The sequence below is a fragment of the Eschrichtius robustus genome, chromosome 14 (genome assembly GCF_028021215.1).
Source record: "Eschrichtius robustus isolate mEscRob2 chromosome 14, mEscRob2.pri, whole genome shotgun sequence".
In the NCBI taxonomy this organism is placed as follows: Eukaryota; Metazoa; Chordata; class Mammalia; order Artiodactyla; family Eschrichtiidae; genus Eschrichtius; species Eschrichtius robustus.
This window is the reverse complement of record NC_090837.1, coordinates 19,326,443-19,334,527: the sequence shown is the minus strand read 5'-3', so window position 1 is coordinate 19,334,527 and position 8,085 is coordinate 19,326,443. Positions and strand designations below refer to the sequence as shown.

The 8,085-nt window shown below is 48.1% G+C and overlaps 1 protein-coding gene across 2 annotated transcripts in view; it reads right to left on the bottom strand.

Moving 5' to 3' along the window:
- Positions 1–947: 947 nt before the first annotated feature.
- Positions 948–8,085, bottom strand: part of SVOP (SV2 related protein) — an 84,602-nt gene continuing 77,464 nt past the window's right edge. For both annotated transcript variants that reach the window (XM_068563594.1, XM_068563595.1), the window contains 2 exons: positions 5,740–5,829; positions 948–4,303 (listed from right to left, as the gene is read on the bottom strand). In XM_068563594.1, coding sequence (XP_068419695.1) covers positions 4,097–4,303; positions 5,740–5,829 — 297 coding nt within the window. In that variant the 3' untranslated portion in view covers positions 948–4,096. The remainder of the gene's footprint in view (positions 4,304–5,739; positions 5,830–8,085) is intronic.

The following is an 8,085-nucleotide window of genomic DNA, read 5'->3' as shown; positions in this document are numbered from 1 at the left end:
TTGGCATCCTGTGTGCCTCCCACAATACTCTGCATCCCTCCATTAGCGCCCATATCAATCTGTGTCCCACGCATCTACGTTCTCCCCACTACGCTGTGAGTGCATGAAGATAAGGACCATGTCTCAATTCTTTTTCGTATCCTCACTGTTGAATATCATGCCGATACATGGTGGATACTCCGTGTATACTGACCACATGCCATGACATGACCCAAAATAGAGTCATAATGAACAGACTCCAAAGTTTACCTATGTGCTGCTGTGGGTTCCAGGCATACCATTAATTGTCTGTGCCACCAGTAGCTGTCATGGCCAAAGCTGCCATGTTCGTGCCTCTTGATCCCACCTCTCCCTGACCCAACTGATTGGACCAGGATTGGAACCAACACTGAACTGGGCCAATCAGCTTTCTCTCCTGAGACTTTAGAAGTGGGACACCGAACAGCTGAGTCAGATGTGTTTGCAGAGCCGAGCCCTGGTGAGCCTGAGCCATATGCATAGTCAGGCATATGCAGCAGCCATGAGGGGTCAATAGGAAGCCAGTCTGCAGAGAGGGACAGAAACCAGGGCCACGGATCCAGAGAGAGGGCTGCCTCAGGCCCTGGTGGCTCTCCAGGTCCCCGTTCCATTTATTTCGGTGATCTTTCTAACCTTTCAGAGGCTGCAAACTGGTCGCCCATCAACCAAATCCGGCCTACAGATGAATTTTATTGGAGTCACACATTTAAAAATTTAAACAATCCAACATAATAAAATTAAAAAAAAAATTGATCTAACATACTAAAATTTGGAGATTTCACATAAGAATCCAGATTCCTGTCTTGAAAATCAGGCGATTCTATGGTACCACAAAATCAGCTGGAGCTGAGTAGTAGCCGCCCCCTATGTCCCATACTCTGCCACAACCTTCCCCTCTTCCTGTTGTTCCTTACACTTCTGTTTCCCACATTTATAGTCCCCAGGAAATTAACTACTGTTCCCAGTCTTATATTAAATCTGTACTGCTTGATTTGAATCAATCTGAGTACAATTTCTATTCCTTGCAACTAAAACAGCCTTGATGAGAACTCTGTCAAGGTTTCTCTCAACTATCTCCCATCCCACCACTATTGTCTTCCTTCTACCAGAATCTCAATTTTGTGTTCAAGAGGCTGTGGGTATCCCTTGATCCTGTGGGAGATAGGCCGTTCCTTCCCCAGCCCTGGGGGGGGGGGGCTCATGCTGGGATGGGCACGAGACCCAGGTTTTACCAATACAAAGCAATGGTAAATCTGCTGCGGGATTTCCCTTTCCAAGCAAAAACAACAGACCCTTTAGAAAGAAAACCTTCTGTGACTGCTTCTTCCCCATTCTAACATCTTTGAAAAAAACTTGATGCCTGGCACTTTGGCAGCTATTTTGTGACCATGAGGTTTCACACATAGGGTCAATGGGCAACATGCAGAGGACGGTAGAGAGGAAAGGCAAAAAGAAGCTGGGTCCTTGATGACATTGTTGAGCTGCTGAGCCTTCCCTGGAACTCTCTGACTCTGGGCTTGTTGTCAAATGAACAATTAATATTCTAATGTGTTAAACTACTATTGGTAGGTTTTACTGTTGCTTGCAGCTCAAGGTTATCCCAGTCCTTTGATGTTTACTGTAGTAACCAAGGGATGATCTTATCCTTCAAGCCTCTCTGTTGCTTAACATTATTTAAAAATAATGCATATCCATATTCATTTCAAAGTCCATCTCTAAGATACTCTTTTATCTCACTGCCAACACATCCCATTTATGTATTCCTGAGCATACTTGAAGGGAAAGAAAGAAACCATATAACCCTGGCTACATTGAACATCTTTTGCCATTTTCTAAAATCTTTCCTAACACTGAGAGAAACAGATGACATTTCCAGTAATGAAAAGGGGAGCTTTTGGACAGTTCAAAATTAGATACAAAGGTCTTCAGCTAAAGGTCTCATGCATTTCAGAGGTTTGGGCAACTTTTGTGGCAGCTCTTGTATCATTCAATAATATCGATTTCATAAAAAGGCAGGCAATTTAGAAGGCCAAGAGTTTTCACCTTTCATTGTCTCAACAAGAGAAAACCCACAACTACAAGCCTCTTTACTCCAGCCCCTGGAAAACACCTCTGCCCACCAAGCCCTCCTTCCCCACCGCAGCCCCCAGATCCTCCTGGTTATTTGAGGGTGAAGCGAATGGACTTGCTCATCCAGCAGTGTCTGGCCAGCTAGAAGGCAAAAAAGACAAGCAAAGGTTCTTAGTTACCCAGGAGAGCTCAGCAGACCAGAAATAATTAGAGCTTTAGCCACTCATGGTCCAGGGAAATGTGGGTGTCAGAGAGAGGAAGCTCTGCCAAGCTGCCCCCTCTGACCGCCTGGGTCTAGGGGGCTGCAGTACATATATTCAGGGATGTGGGATGATTTGCAGTCGATCTAGGACCTGGGCCTGAAGAAGTCACCCACTGTGACCTCCACACCATTAGAAGGAAGCGTTGCTTCCAATAGACTCAAAGTTGGCCGCCAACTGTGAACCTTTTCCCCCTTGCTGGAAAGACTGTCATATTAAAGCAAATGAAAGCATTGAGCTTAACCTACATGGACAAAGTTGGCAACACCGTTAAGCTGAACCATCATTAGGATATTGTGACAAACGAACAAACTTCAACCCTTGCAACGTCCATCACCAACATGTTTTAATAAAGGTGAACGTACACATTTGGCTTCCTCGGAATGTTCACTTCAAGCAGATATCTCCAAGCAGACGGTCAGTCTTCTCTGGCCTTTGATGGGATCTGGCATCTTCGTCTCTCCTTCTCTAGGTTCCTGCCTTCATGACGGGGAAAAGGCTCGTGGAAACCAAATCCTGGAGGTGGATGCTGTCTGCTGAGACACAGCATCAGGCCTTCCTCTGGAGGCCAACCCCCAAATCCAGTTGACCTCCCTTCTCTTTCTTTGAAAATGTACATGTTTCACACATCTGGGCCCTCCCGTTCCTCCTTACCCATGGTATCCATGCCGTGGGGTCCATCGCTGGAACCCCAGGAGCTGCCTCTGTGGAAAGACCAAGCCACCCCTTGACAGCAGGGACGGCAGAGAATCCAGGGAGGAAGGATTCCTGGTCCCCTGGCCCGCACGGGAGCAGGTGGCTGGGGGGAGCATCTTTCTGTTTCTCGGTCCATTTGGCCACCCACCGTGCTCAAACTCCAAAGCACTGAAACCTGACTTAACTGTTTTCTTGCCCCAAGAGTCACCAATCAGCCTGCCCAACGAGGGGGCCAGAAAAGAAGACCCCGGCGTGACCTTTGCTGCTTCCAAAGGGGAGGCCCCTGCTTTGGTCGTGGGCTTGGTTCTCACCTCCCTTTGGCCTCCATCCCCAATTCCTGGGGGTAATAGCTTTCTGAGGCTGTCATCTAGTGCAAGCCCAGCTGTCCCCATGGCCACATTTGGATCCCCTGGAGCCAGGGACAGCAACTCCAAAAGGGGGCCAGGTGGAGGCATGCGGCTCAAGTTCAAATGCACGTCCATCGGCCAGAGTCTCCGCTACTCAGCCCTGGGAAGGCAAAGCGAGGGGCCCCTTCCCTGGGAGCATTTCTCAGACCCAAGAAAAAGCTGCTCAGGCCACATCCAGGTCACCTGCAATTTCAAAGAAGAAAGCCTGGGGCCGGGGATGCAGGAGAAACCTAAGAACAGGTCCAGTGGGTGAGTGGCAGGTCTCACAGGGGTCCCGGCCTGGAGCATATCTGCAAAGATCCTTTGGTTGTTGTTCACCGAGGCTGTGACCGGCTGACTCTGGATGGTGTCCAGCTGGCTACCGGCGTCACCGGGCACTGCTGAGGTGGCACTTTTCCCATGCAGATCCACAGGTTATTAACAAACCTCCACACACACGGAGAACCCCCCAGAGCAAATGCCTCCCCATCCCCGGATGGATCTCGATAAATATGAGCAAACAGTCAAGACACAAAACCTCGTTGGTCCAGGTGGTACCTTCGGGTGAGTTCTTGATGTGGGCAGTGACGATCGGTGCCCCAGCCGGGCTCCAGCAGCTCCCTGCTCTCTACAGCCTCAAAAACCAGCTCAGCCCCCCATCGGTCACTACTCCTGAGAGCCCGAGTTCGACCTAGCGACACCTGTGCCGTGCGTCCCTCGGCCGACCATCTCCTGGCCCCACTCCCGATGGCTAGACTCCTGCAGTCCACGGCCTTTGGTCTCAATGGGCAAAAAGCAGGAGGCCAGGGCAGCCAGGAGGCAGCAGCCACTGTAAACCACCAGCGTCAGGTACACGGACGATTCCAGCATCACCTGGGGGGAGGGAGATGCACGCCGGTGAGAGCATCCCTTCTGACGCACAGGCACCACCAACCATACAGATAATATTGAGAACGCCAGGCCCTCTTGTAAGCCCTCTTTATCACTGGACTCCCATGGAGTCCTCACGACAGTTTTATCAGGTATGTCCTCCACCCCCATTTTACAGAGGGAAAAACTGAGGCTCAAAGAGGATTAAGCAGCGTACCCAAGTTCATACAAAGACTAAGGATGGGGCTGAGATTTGAACCCAGACCCCATCAGGCTCAAGAGTCTATTTATTCTCTCCCAAAGCAGCATGTCTGCTGACTTCCTAGCTTGATGGCCCAGGGCACATCACACAGCAGAGCTAAACCACATTTCTTCATCTGCCGAACGGGCAGAAGAGCAGTAGCCATCTCCCAATGAGAAGATGCCTCACTTGACACCATGCAGGCACATGGCAAGCTGTCAACCAGTGCTAGTTAATAGTGACGTACAATGGCCAAACACAACGGTACCGGGGACAGAACGACTTGGCTAAAACACGTGTTGGAGTTCTATTTACACGAAATATCCAGAAGAGGTAAAATTCATCCAGACAGAATGTAGACCGGTGGTTCCCAGCGGCTGGAGGAGGGGGAGCTGGGGAGTGACTGCTTAATGGATACGGAGGCTTATTTTGGGGAGAGGAAAATGTTTTGGAACTAGATAGAGATGGTGGTTGCCCATCATTGTGAATGTGCTACATGCCACTGAATTGTTCACTTTATTTTTAAATTTTATTTATTTATTTGGCTGTGCTGCGCAGCTTGCAGGATCTTAGTTCCCCGACCAGGGTTTGAACCTGGGCCCCGGCATTGGAAGCGCAGAGTCCTAACCACTGGACAGCCAAGGAATTCCCCGAATCATTCACCACCAGGGAATTCCCTGAATTAAAATGGTTAATTTTATGTTAGGTGACTTTTACCTCAATTTTTAAAAAGTGATAAAAACAGGAAAAAACGAATTGGATATTAAAAAAGCAAAAAGATTCCCAAACAAGCTCCCCCCAAAAGGAGAGAAATGCTTCAAGACACAAAGAGCTGCAAAATTCTGCAACGACACCAGATCATCCAACTCAGAAACCAGGGACTGGGACATCTGTTCCCCACTAAGGCATGGTCGCCTGTTTATTCTCATCCAAATTGTTTTCGGCCAAATCGTCGGAAAGACCTGAGTTTGATTCCCAGCTCCTCTACTTCACAGCTGTGTGTCCTTGGACAAGTCCCTTGACCCTTCTGAGCCTCAGTTTTCTCATCTGCAAGCAATACTTCTTCGTAGGATGGGCTGCTGGGATGAGATCAGGTAATGCGCACCAAGGGCAGTGCAGAGGCTCAGGGTACGGTAACAGCCTGCCACGCAATGGCTTTTGTCACGCCCACCCCCTCTGTATTTGGGGTGACACCTACCTGAGCAATGAACGGGGTGATGAGCGCGCCCACCCTTGCCATGCCGCTGCAGGTGCCCAGGCCCAGAGCTCGGGTCGCCGTGGGGTAGACCTGAAACAGCCGCCAAAGTGGCCGCACTGAGAAAATGCAGGCCCCTCCCTCCTCTCCGCCTCGGGGAATGATGGGAATCCCAACCGCCACCCCACACCCTGCCCCCGGGGGCAGGTGGGCCTGAATTAGGGTCAATCCCTCAGGGGTTGGTGATACCAAGAAGGGGTGGGAGGGCAGGGTGGGGAGTCTCACCCTGAAAGGGACAGGAAACTCAACCGGATGAAGAAGGCAAGAGGCCAAGCTGGGGGTGGGAACCTAGGAAGGGGGTCCTCCCTGCCCTGGGTGGTTATATCCAAATGAATAAGTGAATAAGTACTAAATTCCTATTTTTTTTTCTGTCTATCATGGAGAATTTCAAGCACAGACTAAAGTAGAATGGTGTAATCAATCATCTAGGACCAAGCCTAGAGGACCTCTGTTAGTTTCAATCATACTCTCTCACTTCCTTCCCCTCCTAAATTACACGAAGCCAAATCCTAGAGGTGGTATAATGTCATCCACTAGATATTTCTGTATATGCTGCTTTGAAGACTTTTTCCTCTTAGAGAAAGACTGCAGACATTTCCCATGTCCATATTTGGTCTTCTCCAGTAGCATAATTTTTATTGGCTGCACAGAATTCTATCATTTGGATCAATCATCATTTATTGAACCAATTCTTCATTGTTAGGAATAGCCAGCTGGATTAGTTTAAACCAGGAGTCAGCAAACTTCGTCTTAAAGGGCCAGAGAGTAAATAATTTGGGCTCTGTGGACCATCTGGTCTCTGGCAACTACTCAGCTCTGCCCCTGTAACACAAAAGCAGTTGTAGACAACAACAGCACATGAAGGGCTGTGGCGTGTTCCAGTAAAGCTTTATTAATGAACACTGACATTTAAATTTCATATAATTTTCACATGTCAAGAAATATCCTTTTGATTTTGCTTTCAACCGTTTAAAAACATAAAAACCATTCTTAGCTCTTGGGCTATCCAAACACAGGCAGCAGGTTGGATGTGGCCCGCGGGTCGTAGTTTGCTGAGCCCTGGTATTTGTCCCTGTAGACCTTGGGCCTCCCAGTCCCTGCAGGTCAGGCAGCCTTCTCCTGGTACTCTTCTGGGAGGCTCCAGCAATCAATCCACAGGCCTTTGCTGAGGGGACACTAGGCCAGATGAGAGTCACAGAGTAGGAGACCCAGGCCCTGCCCATAGGGAGTCTTAGTAGAAGTCTCCCTGGGGGACAGGCAAGGTGGCATGACTAAAAATACCAAAGAGGCGCACAGACACTGAGGGCAAAATGAAGTTGGGGGGTGGATCCTGGAGGGCTTCCTGGAGGAGGCAGCGTTGGAGCTGTGCCTGGAAGGTGGGGTGGAGGGAGCAGGGCTCAGGATGATGACTCAAAGTGAGGTCTCTGGAGTGCTGTTTAGACCTGAGGGACAATCTAGATGGCTTCTTCCCCTGGCACAGCACCTGGTACATACTATCCTCTCCCTCCCTTTGACCCTATCTAAAATAAGATGAGATAAAATAAATACAAAACAAGTAACCCATAATCCCCGAGTGTGGGAAAATGGACACTCTCAGACGCTGTCGCATAGAGTGTAAGTTCAGGCAACATTTTAGAGGTTGATTTTACTTTTCAATCTTTCTCAATGTTTGTAATGTGTATCATAGGCTTTAATTCAGACATTCTACATCTTATTTATTCTAAAGAAACCACACATGTGCACAAGGATAGGTAAAGCTGTTTACCTTCATACTATAATAGTGAAAAGTTGGAAAATGATTCAAATATCCATTGGTAGGAGAATTGTTACAAAATTATGATTTGCCCATACTATACTGTATAATATAGTATAGTATGTAATATATATGATATAGTATAATAAAGTATATTATATAATATAAAGTATATATATTCTATAACAAAGTATAGTATATAATATTGATATATAGCATATATATTATATAGTATAATAAAGGACTGTACATAATAATATAGTATACAGATTACCATATAGTACTGTACAGAACAGTATAGTATAGCAGCTATTACAAAGAACAAAGCAGGTCCATATGTCCTGTGTTCCTTGTCTTCCATCTTCCCCTCCAGAACCTCTCTCTACCCCTCCCCACCTCATTCTCTGCCCTGGGGGCTGGCCACTGTGGACCACCAAGGGCTCCTAGGCTCTCTGCCTTCCAGTTGGGTTCGGCCAATGGGAAGCCCCAGTGGGAGATGGGCGTGAGGTGGGAGAGAGAGGCCAGGGTATTTATTC